The 15318-nt window shown below is 38.5% G+C and overlaps 1 protein-coding gene across 1 annotated transcript; it reads left to right on the top strand.

Moving 5' to 3' along the window:
- Positions 1-102: 102 nt before the first annotated feature.
- LOC124641385 (probable ATP-dependent RNA helicase DDX27) lies at positions 103-13899 on the top strand. The gene is made up of 15 exons (XM_047179454.1): positions 103-300; positions 496-582; positions 1179-1320; positions 1701-1801; positions 2456-2651; positions 3591-3742; positions 5169-5252; positions 5571-5698; positions 6277-6474; positions 7000-7144; positions 7740-7922; positions 8332-8512; positions 9360-9566; positions 13061-13206; positions 13532-13899. The coding sequence occupies exons 1-15, from the start codon at positions 202-204 to the stop codon at positions 13868-13870; spliced, it is 2388 nt and encodes a 795-aa protein (XP_047035410.1). The 5' UTR covers positions 103-201; the 3' UTR covers positions 13871-13899.
- Positions 13900-15318: the final 1419 nt, after the last annotated feature.

The raw sequence follows: 15318 nt of genomic DNA, 5'->3' as shown, positions 1-15318 counted from the left end.
AAATTGATCGAATGCTTAAAAATTGGTTACTAAATCATTTTCAAATAAGCTTTTACGTCTAAATTAGGTTTGTGATTTTTTTGTGTGATACGGAACGTGACAGCAACATGCGATTTTGAAGTTTCAAATGCAAGTGGATAACCTAAAATTTAATTTATTTACAAAAATAGGTTGTAATAATGTCGTGGGAATAAATAAAAAATGATGAAGGACGTAACTAAAATACCGGAATTTATTCCAACCATAAAAGATGGTGAGGAAGTTGAAGACTTTTCTGAGGAATCGGACGAAGAAATAGAGGTAAACTTCAAATTAATTTTTAATAAATTTAGGTCTAAATTCATTGAAAATAAAGATGCATGTGGCTTTGGTCTAAAGAAGTCTAAATATGTTATAATTATACTTCAAAATATCCAAAACAAATCATAGAACACGCAAATAAATTACGAAAAAAGCTCACATTTTGGATAATATTTAATTTTTTCTCATTTTCAGTATCAACCATCTAAACAGAAAGTGCAGCGGAAAGCAGATTTCAATCCGAAGTTTGAATTTGTTAGTTCTGTCGAAGAATACAATAAGGTATGTATTTTACAACTTAATTATGAATTTGTTGTGTTCAATACCAGCACATTCCTACCTATACTTCATCATTGTTTTTATAATTCTGTTCAAATAAATATAAGCTTAAATGGGTGAGACATTAAACATTGCTAAAATGTACAGCCATTAAATATTGCATATTATTACACAAAACTAACATACAAACTTGTAAGTGTACTATTTTGCCTCATTTTTATCACTTATTTAATCTCCATATAGCACATAGACAATACAGTAGGTACTGTAACTATTTTGTACATAACATGCATCCTACAATACGGGACAGGGATGTTCTTTTAGTCCATTATTCATCATCATCCTCTAAGCCTTTTTTCCCAACTATGTTGTGGTCGGCTTCCAGTCTAACTGGATGTAGCTGAGTACCAGTGCTTTACAAGGAGCGACTGACTATCTGACCTCCTCCACCCAGTTACCCAGGCAACCCAATACCCCCTTGGTTAGACTGGTGTCAGACTTACTGGCTTCTGACTACCCGTAACGACTGCCAAGGATGATCAATGACAGCCGGGACCTACTGTCCTTTATTCATCATTAAGTAAATATTTATTTAACAGAACACATGGGACGATCTTCACAAGTATGTGAAACGTAATGTAAAGCATACGTTAGACGAGAAAATAGAGAGACGGAGAGCTGCCGTGAAGGTGCACGGCAACGCTGACGATGTGGACACTGACTCCGATGTTGACAGAAAAGGTAAAATTCCTACTAATATTATGATTATGAAAGTTTATCGATTTGGAAGTACCCTTAGTCATGCGTTAATGAGTGAATAGATTTCAATAAAACTTGGCAGAAACAAATTAGATGCTACTTATATTATAAATAGGCAATTCATGCAAAAATGACTTGATGGATTTTGAGGATATTTAGCAGTAACATACCTCATAAATCAGAATAATATAAAGACCGCTTCTTATCATGTGCGGTAAATAGTTCCTTTGGGGCACGGCTAGTAACAATATAATGCACTATACTATACCGACTTCTATTAGCAGCCAGCATTATGGTAAAATGTACATTAATCATGTGACATTAAGGTTCAAACCATCTTAACATGTATATTATAATTCCAGACAGTGATGTTGGAGAGCTGGAGATATCTGATGATGAGCTCAAAAAAGATGCAATCAAGACTAAGCCTAAGAAGCTTACCAAAAAACAGAAGTTACAAGAGGTGAGATCAAATTTACTACATCACTTATTTATTACTAGCCTTGGGTCCATTAGATATTTAGCAGATATCTCAACTTCATCTGCCTAACCTGATGCTATGCTGCTATACTGGAATGGCTGCCTATCAGATCTCCTCACCAGAGTATCGTGAGCAACCCTATGCCTCCTCGTAAGACAGCTTGTCAGACTTGCTGGCTTCTGACTACCTGTGAGTTAGTTAAGGCATGTAGGGTGAGTGCTAGCTAGCATGTGGTGGCTGCATATTGTATAATGCAATATGTACTGAATACAAATGTAAATACAATAATTTGTTGAAAGGTTCTTCTAACCTACAGACAGACATGTGTTGCTGGGGAGTTTGTTGCGCCACTTCTTCTTCCCAGCAAAAACACATAGGAAGTGGTGAAGGGTGGGCGTTTTGGGGGCTGTCTTTTGTAAATTTCTGACGTTCGAAAAGTGCTGTTTTGCAGCCGAGATTGAATAAACGTATTTTGATTTTGTTGTGACAACTGCCAAAGATGTTGTTGGGACCCACCAATTTAATGTGCCATAAAAAACTAGATCAAAACTGGTTCATCTGAGCTAGAGCTGCACCCAATATTTCCATGGGAAATTACATTTTAAAATTATTATACATTATTAAATTACTTTGCAGGAATTAGCAGACGACACAGAACAGGGTGCCCGCATAGAGTACGACTCTGACTTCTTCGAGGAGCCTCCTCCGTATGACGAGAATGCTTCGTTCTACATGATGAACTTATCCCGACCCCTGCTGAAGGCTATAGGAGCCATGAACTTTGTGCATCCCACGCCTATACAGGCTGCTACTATACCTGTGGCTTTGCTTGGTAAGTTTTATTCTATTAGTAACTTTGACATGTAATATATAGGTACACCTTTTTTGGTCAGTTGAAAAAAAATCGCCTCAATTTCGGTACAATTGCGTTAAAAAAGGTCATCTTTAGTTTACTAACACTAGTTTTAAGTCAATTGTTACTAACACTATGGGCTCTGCCTGAAATAAATGTTATATTATTAGACCTACTTACTGATCAAGCGTCAATCAATGCCAATCGAGATTTTTTTAGACAGTTGATGACAACATGAATAGTTAAAGGGAACTAATTTTTTTAGCTGTTATTAATATAGTTAAATGGGTTGGTTAACGCGATCAGCATGGTAAAAAGTACATTACAAGGTTTATCAACCCATTCCACTATCGATTCATAGCATTAATGGATTGTCAATCGATCCATGGGTCCAGGGGCCCGATTCTCCTAAGTTAATAATGTCAAAATTGAATAGAAATCGAATCGTAATATGATCGCAATAGCAGTTTTAACCATATCGGGCATTCTGCTACTACTAAAAGACCAATCGTATTCCAACGACATTCGATTGGTTTGCGATTGGTCTGCTATTTTAGTGATTTTGGTCAATGCGGTAGTTTGCTCTACAATCATATTGCAATTGTAAATCATTTGCAGACAAAATGATTCATTATTGAATGACGGAAAAGGATAAAAAAGTTTATTTCAAAGAAAAATAGCGGAATGCCACATACGCTTCAATCGTAATTGAGTCGGGATTGGATCTCAGTCGAATGTGAATCGTATGTCGCTTAAGTAAAATTAGGAGAATCGGGCCCCAGTACTTCACAACTCAGTGTACATTTTTACAATCATTTTACAGATGAGTAGTGTTAAATATTCATTTTTGATAGTTCCAACTTCTGTTCAGACATAATTTTCGAGTTGGCTTTCACTAAGTCAATTATTTGTTAACAGGCAAGGACGTATGCGCCTGCGCAGCGACAGGCACGGGCAAGACGGCGGCGTACATGCTGCCCATACTCGAGCGGTTACTGTACAAGTCGAGTGCTGGCTCCAGAACTACGCGCGTGCTCGTGCTCGTGCCTACTAGGGAGTTGGGGGCTCAGGTCTGTTACATACATGAATATCATCACACTTTTACATAAGCAAATTACTTAAATTCACATATCTTATCTAAGGTAATTGCCTGAACTAGGTAGTCCTGTGTTTCACATATCTTATCTAAGGTAATTGCCTGAACTAGGTAGTCCTGTGTTTCACATATCTTATCTAAGGTAATTGCCTGAACTAGGTAGTCCTGTGTTTCACATATCTTATCTAAGGTAATTGCCTGAACTAGGTAGTCCTGTGTTTCACATATCTTATCTAAGGTAATTGCCTGAACTAGGTGGTCCTGTGTTTCACATATCTTATCTAAGGTAATTGCCTGAACTAGGTAGTCCTGTGTTTCACATATCTTATCTAAGGTAATTGCCTGAACTAGGTGGTCCTGTGTTTCACATATCTTATCTAAGGTAATTGCCTGAACTAGGTGGTCCTGTGTTTCACATATCTTATCTAAGGTAATTGCCTGAACTAGGTAGTCCTGTGTTTCACATATCTTATCTAAGGTAATTGCCTGAACTAGGTAGTCCTGTGTTTCACATATCATATCTAAGGTAATTGCCTGAACTAGGTAGTCCTGTGTTTCACATATCTTATCTAAGGTAATTGCCTGAACTAGGTGGTCCTGTGTTTCAGGAAATAGCACAATAGTAACAAAAGAGTAATACATCTTACAAGTTTTTATGTAAACGATGTAAAGTGTTGAAAGTACATAAATTATTTAAACTTTATGATAACAATTTTTAACAATAGGTACTTAACTAACATCATTCTGAAAAGTTACGTATACAACGTTATTTTTTGTTTGTGCGAAACCTGAATATAGTTTGTTCAGAATCAGTAACTGAATCGATTCCAATAGTTTTTACACAATGTTATATTTTTTCCCAAAATTATCTAAAAAACTTTGAATGTTGGACACCATAAATAGGTATTTATTCTCGCACAACGGCGGTCACGGCGAGTTCATAGCGGGTGCGAACGCACAGTGCTATCGCGTTGCGCGGCATGTGTGCGTTTTGTGGTGATTATGTATTTTTACGGACAGTCCCGTAACTTAACAAGCTTATAACTTTGTGATTTTTCATGATACGATTTTGAAATTTCGTACATAGATTCTTTACATAAAAATACTAGATAGGTGTATCAGGTTTCGCATAAACAAAACATAACGTTGTATATTATACATAATAAGATAAAAAAAACTGTATTTTTGATGGTTTGTAATGGATAAACTCAAATTTACTAGACCGAGGCAGTAGTTCCCATGTGTTAACAAAACCATGTCCGATCCTTTGAGAGGGTGTTCGGTAACCTTATCTGATTATATTAATACTACTACTCAAAGGGAGTATACATAGATATTTATTATAGACAATAACAAAATTGTAACAGAATGATTTTCACACTATAGCGTTATTGTTACAGGTACACGCAGTGACCAGGCAGCTGGCACAATTCACTTCGGTCACCGTCGGCCTGTCTATCGGAGGACTTGACGTCAAATATCAGGTCAGTTTATAATATTTATATGTAAGTGAAGTGACAATCCCACCAACAAGGTGGACAGACGACCTTATAAAAGTTGCCGGAAGATGCTGAATGCAGGTCGTCTCCAACAGGTATCTGTGGAGATCTAAGGGGGAGGCCTATGTTCAGCAGTGGACGTCGTATGGCCTGGCTGAGATGATGAAAGTGACAATTCGCGTTTTATGAAATAAATGTCGCTCTCGCTGGTTTTATTTAATTCTTGGGATTTTATTTCCAAACCATGTTTGTCGGCTAATTTAAATTAAATGGGTTTTATTAATAAAAGTACGTATATTGTAGGAAACCATGCTGCGTCGCAACCCGGACATAGTGATAGCGACGCCGGGCCGGCTGATCGACCACATCCGCAACACTCCCTCCTTCGGCCTGCACTCTATTGAAGTATTAGTGCTGGATGAGGCAGACAGGTATATTATCTGTTTATAGTTTTATTTTCCATATAAATTATATTTTAACTTTAGATTTCTTAAACATGTTAACCAATTTATGTAAGTTAGAAAGCCTCCTCCATCTTTTTCTATGATTGGGCAGTGAAAGTAAATATTCATATTTTATAACTAGCTTCCGCCAGCGGCTTCGCCCGCTTGGTGTGTTGATAAAAAGTTGCCTATGTGTTAAGCCAGGGTATCAAATATCTACATACCAAATTTCAATCAAATCGGTCCAGCCGTTTTTGCGTGATTGAATAACAAACATACATCCATACATTCTCACAAACTTTCACATTTATAATATAAGTAGGAAGTAGGATTTAGGGAGTACATAAAGTCGGAAACCGGTAAGGTATATCTGGGGGCACGGCAGTGCCCCAGCCAAGCCTCGATCTCAAAACTATTTACGATAGAAGAATTGCATGGTAGTGATTATATAGAGGCAGTAGGTATAAAGGGAAGAACATAAAGTAGTTCATACATAATTGAGTATATAGGGAAGTACATTTATAAGCGAATTCTTGTGTTGTGAATAACAATTCAACTCTTTCCAGGATGCTAGACGAGTATTTCGCAGAACAAATGAAGGAGATCATCCGTCAATGTTCTCCCAAGAGACAGAGTATGCTGTTCTCGGCCACCATGAGTGAACAAGTCAAGGATTTAGCAGCCGTATCGCTCAAGAAGCCCGTCAAACTGTTCGTGGATTCTAATAAGGATGTCGCTTTCAATTTGAGGCAGGAGTTTGTCAGGTAACTTATGTTTTTTTTTATTGTTTACTGCATTTTTTATTTTTTCCTACATTTACAGTTAATCACCACGCTTGCTTGTATGTTTTCCTTCACCTTTACCGGTCGCCGTGTTGTAGACGATGTGGCAAATTAAAGCCCAGTCCTATTTAACACGTAGAAAACCTTTACACATTCTGTTTTATAAGAAAATTTATAGTTCTGGAAACCTGTAACGCTTCGATAGTAATGATAAACTTACTGTAATTTATTGGAACTAAGTACAAAACGAACTTTGGGGGATGCCTTTGTCTAACAGTGGACGTTTCTCGACTGAAATAACTCTTCTTCTTCTTGGCGAGTCGATGGTAACAATCTTGTATATGGGCGTTGAGAGTGAAGGAATAGTGAGTGCACCTGTGTCTGTGCAAATGCTTGTGCACTATAATATGTCTTGCGCAGTTGGCTAATGTCCTTATATGAGGACAGCCGCCGAGGCCGAAATCGGCCTTGGACGTATTAATGTATTAATTAAAATGTATGGTATAGGATTCGCCGCGAGCGCGAGTGTGACCGCGAGGCTTTGCTGGCGGCGCTGGTGTGCCGCACGTTCCGCGACCGCGCCGTGGTGTTCGTGCAGACCAAGAAGCAAGCGCATCGCCTGCACGTCGCGCTAGGACTGCTCGGCGTCAAGGTACCGGCATAGCATCGGCCTAGCCGCTTCCTTAATACAGGCTCGACTAACAGCGACAGCAGCAGACTTCTGTGTAGCCTTGTCCCTACTATTGGCATGTTGACTTCCAGTCTAAATGGATGCAGCTGAGTACCAGTTTGCCCCATGGAGCGATTGATTGTCAGTCTTTCTGACTTCTGCGACGGCTGGTAAAGAGCCAGGGGCCATAAAAACATATCTTCTGAAGCACTCATTTTGGCCACAGATGCTCATCCATCCACGGACCATCATCATCCCCCGAGCCATTTCCCAACTATGTTGGGGTCGGCTTCCAGTCTAACCAGATTCAGCTGAGTACCAGTGTTATACAAGGAGCGACTGCCTATCTGACCTCCTCAACCCAGTTACCCAGTTTCACCAAACATTGCTTAACAGTTGCTTCCAATTGCGATGTTTTTATCGGGCAACTGTTATTTTATTTACTTTTTATTCTTTTTGCACATTTTGTACAATGGCGGACTTAGACTTATTATTTTTTTTTTACTTTTATAATTAAGTTGTTCTTCAACATATTAAATTCATATTTTCACTACTATTTCTAACAATAATTCACTAGGTAGCAGAACTCCACGGCGCTTTAAACCAGCCCCAACGTTTGGACTCTCTGAAGCGTTTCCGCGAAGAGCAAGTGGATGTGCTAGTGGCTACCGACGTCGCGGCCAGAGGTCTGGACATACCCGGCGTGAGGACTGTGCTTAACTTCACTCTGCCGGCCACGCTCGAGCATTATATACATCGCGTAAGTATATGTAATTAGATAAAACATTTAAAAAAATAAATGTTAATGTCGTCGGGAAATTGGGAGGAAATATTTCTCTGTGCGGCAGGTGCATGGCATGTGAGAAGCTTGGGTGTGTTCTAAAGTAAGTTATGAGCCGCCACTAAGTTTCGCAACCTTAATAGGCTATTCATTGCTTATAAAGAGGTGCCTGAATTCAGTTGTGACCTTCAAAGTTGGCGCGGTGTTTGTATTTAAGTAGGTATCAATTAATCGGAGGACGTGGAGATCTAAGGGGGAGGCCTATGTTCAGGAGTGGACGTCCTATGGCTGAGAAGATGGTGATGATGATCAATTTATCTAGGGTTAGTCTCGCTCGTATTGTCGGAAGTTAGTGCCAAACCGCCATTAAGTTCGCTCCCTCCTACAGGTAGGTCGCACAGCCCGCGCGGGCCGCGGCGGCGTGTCGGTGTCGCTGGCGGGCGAGGCGGAGCGCGCGCTAGTGAAGGCCATCGTGCGCCGCGCCCGCCGGCCCGTCAAGTCCAGACAGGTGCCGCCTGATATAGTCGCCAAATATCGTGATAGATTGGCGAGGTTGGAACCTGAGATAGGTGAGTTTGAGAACGTTATGAAATAATATAGTTCATAAACTTACAAAATCACACAATTTACAAACATACAAAATCACATAGTTCTTAAACTTACAGAATCACACACTTCACAAACTTACAGAATCACACTCTTCACAAACTTGTACAATATCACACACTTCACGAACTTAAGCCAAACCGCACACTTCATAAATATACAGAATCACACACTCAAGAAGCTTTTATAAAATCACACCCTTAGGCGTCGTCCTAATTGGCAGCGATCGCGCGATGGCGCGATGCGTTTTTCATCTAAGACGTCGTCCTAATTGACAGCGATTGTGCTATGACACGATGCGTTCTCGTCGTTCGATGAGTTTAAACACACAGATTTCATCAGAGTGTCCTATTTGAACCTCGGAACCTCGCAAGTGAGATCGTGAGATGAAAAACGCATCGCGCAATCGCTGCCAATTAGGACGACGCCTTAAGAAGCTTTTTAGATCCACACACTTCGCAAAATTACAAAATCAAACTTTACTAATCACACAGTTCACAAACTTCTACAAAATCACAATCGTCTGACAACGGTTTCGAACGCGAAGATTTTTTTTATTGTTCAAATAATTCGTCGACTTTTTTGCATTTTTTTTTCTCCTTATCAAATTATATTATGTATTTAAAAAACCATATTCTTACAATGTTTGTCCCATTACATAAGGCCTAGTGACTAGTGTATGATTGGGCCATTTATCGATTCCGAGATTTTGTAAACTTAACCTTCAAAAAATGCCGATTTTCACCCTAATTTGAAAAAATTACTTTTATCTTTCTGTTGAAAATACTTAATCTCCTTTCATCACGACAGCCGCGATCCTCGACGAAGAATACGCGGAGAAACAAATGAATAAAATGGAGAAACAGACAGCCAAGCTCGAGGGGGCCATTAAAACTGAGGGGGGAGAACAGGTTGGGCCCAAGATTGAGATCAAGAGACAGCGGGAGTGGTTCCAGACCCCTAAGGAGAAGAGAGAAGAGAAAGAGAGATTGGCTCTCACTAGGCATCCTGGTCAAGGTATGTATGAGTGCGTGTAGTAGTTAGGTAGTTTGACTTGACATATTTTGAGCAATTCATTAAAGTTTTTGTGTGTTATCAACCTATTTGATGTTATCACTGTTATACACCAGGTATATACCTCCCCTAATTTGACTTTTTTGTGTTAAATTCGTTAAAATTTTAGTCTGATTTGTCCTCATCATATATTTGTCACTTAAATAAAGAAGTCACAGTTTGTCTCTTAGTTTGATGAATTGCAAGATTTCAAATAAAGTTCCTAGATATAAAGGATCATGCCCATATTAGTATGGAGTCAAAAGTCAGCAACGCCATGCAATGCCCAAATTCCAGTTCTATGTCATACGATAGCTTTATAGCCATATTTGTAAGATATCTAGATTTAATATTATATAAAGCACCGATTCAAAAGATATTGGACATTAAATATGATAACTTCCCACTGGTTTTTTATACATTTTATCGTTTATAGACAGCATTGCTATTAGTTTTTCACTAGGAACTTCATGATCATCATGAATTCATGACTTAATTGTATGTTATTAGATAAACATGTCAGTTATTTGAATATATTGTATATGTTACCGTAAGATTACAAACATCGTTAGATTACAATCTATCTCGAGAGATTGTAAACTGTCGAATTATTGTGAACCGTAACATCTGATTGCAATTTAACGTATTATTTTTCGCTATATTATAATCTATCGATGAGAAATTGACAAATTGTCAACTGTCCGAAAGCTCTCTCTGATTGGTCAGTCTTTTTGTAAGATCGACCAATCACGACCAGCCGTTCTGTTCCCATGGAGTTCCCGTAGAGTTAGGAATGAAATAGAGGTGTCAGTTAAATAAAATAAATGCTCTTCAAAAATTCTTCAAGTATTAAATTTATATAAAAATCACTCTTATAAAAATACAGTTAGGTATTTTGTCTTCAAATACAAACTAATATTTAAAATAAAATAAAAGGGGTGCTAATTAAACAGGCTTCTTTTTAATATCATTACTCGCCCCCAAAAATGTATGTTGCCTTCTAAATTACTAAGTCAGCCACAATTAATAAAGCGTCGAGCATCTAAATAATACTATCTTAGCCACGAGTTATCTTCCACTCTAAATACAACTCAGCATGATGGTTATTTTTTTGCATCTAAAGTAGCATGCATTCTAACAGTAAACTTCTTAAATACTATTAAATGACATCATAAAAATATTTATTTACCTTCTAATTTTTTAACTCGCACCTACTGAGTTTTTTGTTAAAAATATAACACATCCCATATTAATTTACCCAGCATGGAAGTAAGCATGCAACATGCAGCAAGCATGACTTCTGTCACGGCTCCGGCGCTGCGGGGCTCCGGCGGTCCCATGCGAGCTTATCGTCGCAGATGGTTTTCACGCTCACCACCGCAGCTTCGGCTTGCTGGCCGGCTCCGCCGGCCAGCCTCAGCCGCGGCGGCGAGCGCTGAAACTACCTGCGCCTCAGTTCGCAGGCCGCCTCGCCCCTCCGCGCCTACGCGGTTTTGAATTGCACTCTAGGGGTAGGGCAGACACGACTACGTGATGTCGGTTTTGCAGCGATTCGTTTTCGTCACTAACTTCAATTTTTAATACAATGTTTTTAATTGAAGGTTATAAATGGCAATATGCTAAATGTGTTAGAAGATGTGTTACACACACACAGATGTGTTACAAATTAAATTCTACCAAAAAAAAAAACGAGCCAAGAAAAACGTTGGTCTTGTTTTTCTTGGCTGGCTGGCTTTAGTAATTTAGATGACAATGTATAAATAAGAAGGACAAGTTACAATAATTGATGATCTTTTATTGAAACTTTCTAGTAGTTGGCGTTATAAAAAAGACGAATTAGTTTATTAGAGGCTATGTCATTTCCCCGTTGCTTAGTTATAAAATTAGAAGTTTAATCATGTGTCCAATAAAAAAATTTGTGGCTACACTTATTATTTCCCAAATAAAAGCCTCTTATGTAAAAAAGGTAATTTTGGCCTCAGACAATTTAAATTGGACAATTATAAAAAAAAAGTTAAAAAAAAAAAACAATTACTTTGTCTTGTAACACAAATTAAAATTAAAAACGTAAAAACCTCAAACGCAAATTAAAATAATGTTACAAAGGAGATTGGGCAAGAATGTATGAAGTTTGGTCCAAATGTCCACCACGAACGAGACCTATATAATTAAATAGTCCACTTAATTTAGAGGAACTTTTACTAAGAAAGTAAAAAAAAAAACAATGCCAAAAAAAAGTTATAGCCAAAAATGTATTCTTAATTTTCGGTAGTTTTTGTATGTTATCATTATTATTTTTTATTTTATTCCACTTCCATTTCCGTACTTTATCTAAAACTAAGATGAGTAAGACACATTTGCATTTAAACAGCCCATTTTTTTTGCCCGATGGATGTACGAATCACTAACCAATTGAGGCGCCAGAAGTGCTTGAATATACTGAGCGGTGCCTGGATCTAAGAAAGTTCGATGTAACTGGTGGTGTCTTCTCTCTAATAATGAACAATTCTATTTTGTCAGAAGTTACAGAAAGTACGAAAATCGAACATCACGAAAAGTAATTGAAAAAAAGAAATTGAAAAAATCTATAAAATGTTTTATTTCATTTTGCTATAACTTTTTTCTGGCATTATATTTTTTTTTACTTTCATAACAAAAAATGTTCTATATTTAACGGGCTATCTAGCCATATAGGTCTCGTTCGTGGTGGACATTTGGACCGGAATCGCCCATTGTCCTTTGAGTCTTAAAAATTAAGTACAATTTTTTTTTTAATTAAACAGTCACTTATTTTTGCACGTCAAAGAGCTGTGGCACCGGGAGTTGCAAAGAACATTGGCTTTTTTGACGTTCTACCAATCAGCGCGCAAGATGCATTCCGTTCTACGCCAGTTGACAATTTGACCGCTCTACATTGATAGATTATAATATAGCGAAAAATAATACGTTAAATTGCAATCAGATGTTACGGTTCACAATAATTCGACAGTTTACAATCTCTCGAGATAGATTGTAATCTAACGATGTTTGTAATCTTACGGTGACATATACATTAAATGAATATATACATGGGCCAAAGGACGAGATTCCAGACCGTAATAAATGAAGCATGATTGAAACGATGTCATGTACTGCAATATCAACAAGAATGTCTTATTTTTTTTATTTTTTAACCGGTGCTTTTTAAGACTTCAAATTATCATTATAATTCTAGTTTTTATTTAATAAGGCTATCTTGTAATATACTTTCTCTGGGCGTTACTGGGGCACAGATGGCCATGGTCCTTTCAGTTAATAATTGCAATATCATACTCATGTTAGGTTATATTTTTAATCAAATAAAAAAATAGTTAACTTTTCCTTTGACTTTTCCAATAAAATTTATACATTATGTATCTTGCTGAATAATTCATACTTATTTATTTCTTGATATAATTATGTATGTATTTACCCAACAGAAAAGCAAAAGAAAGGCGCTAAAAAGCGCAAACGCGATGACGACTCAGACTCAGACCACAACGATGGCGGCAGAAAGAAGAAGAGATTCACCAAACACAAGCCCAAGGACACGCCCGAGGAACGAGTCAACAGGGAAATGGAGAAGGTAGGATGAGAATTATTTTTAACCATATCTTATGAAGTAAATAAATAATATATGCAAGTGTATAACCGTAAACTGATAAAAAGTAGCCTGTATGTTATTCTGATGTAAAAAGATGTGTTACTGCAAAGTTTCATCAGAATCTGTTCGGTCGTTTGTGAGTGTTAACAAACATGTTGTCTGGCTCTTCTCAAAAGCAATTTCTTCATCTCACTATGTAGGAAGGTATTGAAAACGCAATTATGGTAGCTAAAGTACTACTACCCTTACCGTAAGGCCACCAAAATGTCCAAATCTGATGTATTCTACAACTCAACTTGTCCACTAGGTGGCGCTCCTACAATCTCGCATGGAGAAACGCAAGAAGAAACAGCGTCGAATTCGCGCCGTCGACGATAATGACGACCTACCCCAACACAGGCCCAAGAACACCAACAAAAGTAAGAAGAAACAGAGCAACTTCGCTACGGACCTTACAGACACCTCCCGAGCGGCCACTAAGAGGCTCCGGTATGATGCTAACAAGGCCCAAAAGGGAAATAAAGGCCCTAACAAAGGAAAAACACCGTTCAAAGGCAAAGGACCAGGAAAAGGGCCTGGCAAAGGCCCATCTAAGCCAAAGGCGTTTGGAAAACCTCAAGCCGGAAAAGGACGTAGGAAAAATTAATAAATGTGCCTTTGATTTGTTATGTATTATTTTTTGTTTTATTTGACTTTACCCACCGAGATTGCAAAACTTACATCGAATGTTTAGCGCGATTGAATGGCATTGTTGAGTCATAAGACTAGTCATTTAATTGAACAGTTATTTTAACCACTTGCAAAATGTTATTTTTTTGGTAGCTGAAAGTTTACGAAAAAAATACTTTGAAGAAATAAATAAGCTATAATGGTGAACTCAAGTCTGACAACCAGTCTTACCAAGGGGTAGAGGGTTGCCCGGGTAACTGGGTCGAGGAGGTCAGATAGGGTCGATTTATACTAGCGCAGAGTCGAAGCGCATCGAAGCGTCAAATTTTTTACAACTAAAACGAAGCCGCAAAAATGCGCGCGTATTCGCCGGAATACGCTCACGTGTAGTAATGGGCATCAACAGCAGAGCTATTGAATCACTCGCCAGTTGACGCGTTGGTTTGCTAGTGGGCGCGAGTGTGTAGTTCGCGCGCAGACGCGCGAATTCCGACGAATGCACGCGTCTTTTTAAATCTCCGAAGTAATGTGTGCGTTACGCCGTTAGTTAAGGTTGAATTTGTTATGTTCAGTTTTGGATAGACGCTTCGATGCGCCTTGACTCTGCACATTACATAGGGTTGCAATAGAATCACATGAAGGTGGGCACTCCCTCATAAACTTTTATAAATAATTGGAGTCTATACAATTTTTTTTTTCACATCATATTTATTCAATGCTTGAGTTAGGCCGCGTCGCACAGGCAGGTGGCTTGCTTAGTGCCTAGTGTCTAGCGCGTCACCTAGCGAGTAGCCCAGTAAAACGAACGTTCTAAAATGAACGCGACCGGCTGCACTGCGCGCTTAGCGCCTAACTAGTCGCTTGGCGTGCATCCATGTAAACAAACGTGTTGGTTTTTTGTTGCGAGGCGCCGCTAGGCACTAGGCGCTAAGCAAGCCACCTGCCTGTGCGTTCGCGGCCTTAGACAAGTAACGTAGGGTGATTGCTAGCTAGTATGTGGTGGATTTTATAAATCATCTTTAAATGTAATTCTATTTTATGACAATATTGCATATTGCATACTGCAATATATATACTCACTGTACTTTGTTGTAAGGTTCTTTTAACCTACAGACAGACATGTGTTGCTGGGGAGTTTGTTGCGCCACTTCTTCCCAGCAAAAACACATAGGGTGGGCGTTTTGGGGGCTGGGCTGTCTTATGTAATTTTTTTTTTGACGTTCGAAAAGTGCTGTTTTGCAGCCAAGTTTGAATAAATGAGTTTTGATTTGATTTTGATTTTTATTTCTACGCTAGTATAAATCGACCCATAGGCAGTCGCTCCATGTAAAACACTGCACTACTTAGCTGCATTCAGTTAGACTGGGAGCCGACGCCAACATAATTGGGAAAAGGCTAGACAAATGATAAATGTGCTAATAAAGA

Source organism: Helicoverpa zea, chromosome 22, assembly GCF_022581195.2.
Source record: "Helicoverpa zea isolate HzStark_Cry1AcR chromosome 22, ilHelZeax1.1, whole genome shotgun sequence".
Classification (NCBI taxonomy): Eukaryota; Metazoa; Arthropoda; class Insecta; order Lepidoptera; family Noctuidae; genus Helicoverpa; species Helicoverpa zea.
This window is presented reverse-complemented; position numbering and strand designations above follow the sequence as displayed.

Bases quoted from the DNA above. Each gene is read 5' to 3' on its own strand.
- LOC124641385 (XM_047179454.1), top strand. From the start codon at position 202: ATGATGAAGGACGTAACTAAAATACCGGAATTTATTCCAACCATAAAA. The intron at 583-1,178 runs GTATGTATTTTA...TTTATTTAACAG, and splicing joins CTGTCGAAGAATACAATAAG to AACACATGGGACGATCTTCA. The intron at 1,802-2,455 runs GTGAGATCAAAT...ATTACTTTGCAG, and splicing joins AAAAACAGAAGTTACAAGAG to GAATTAGCAGACGACACAGA.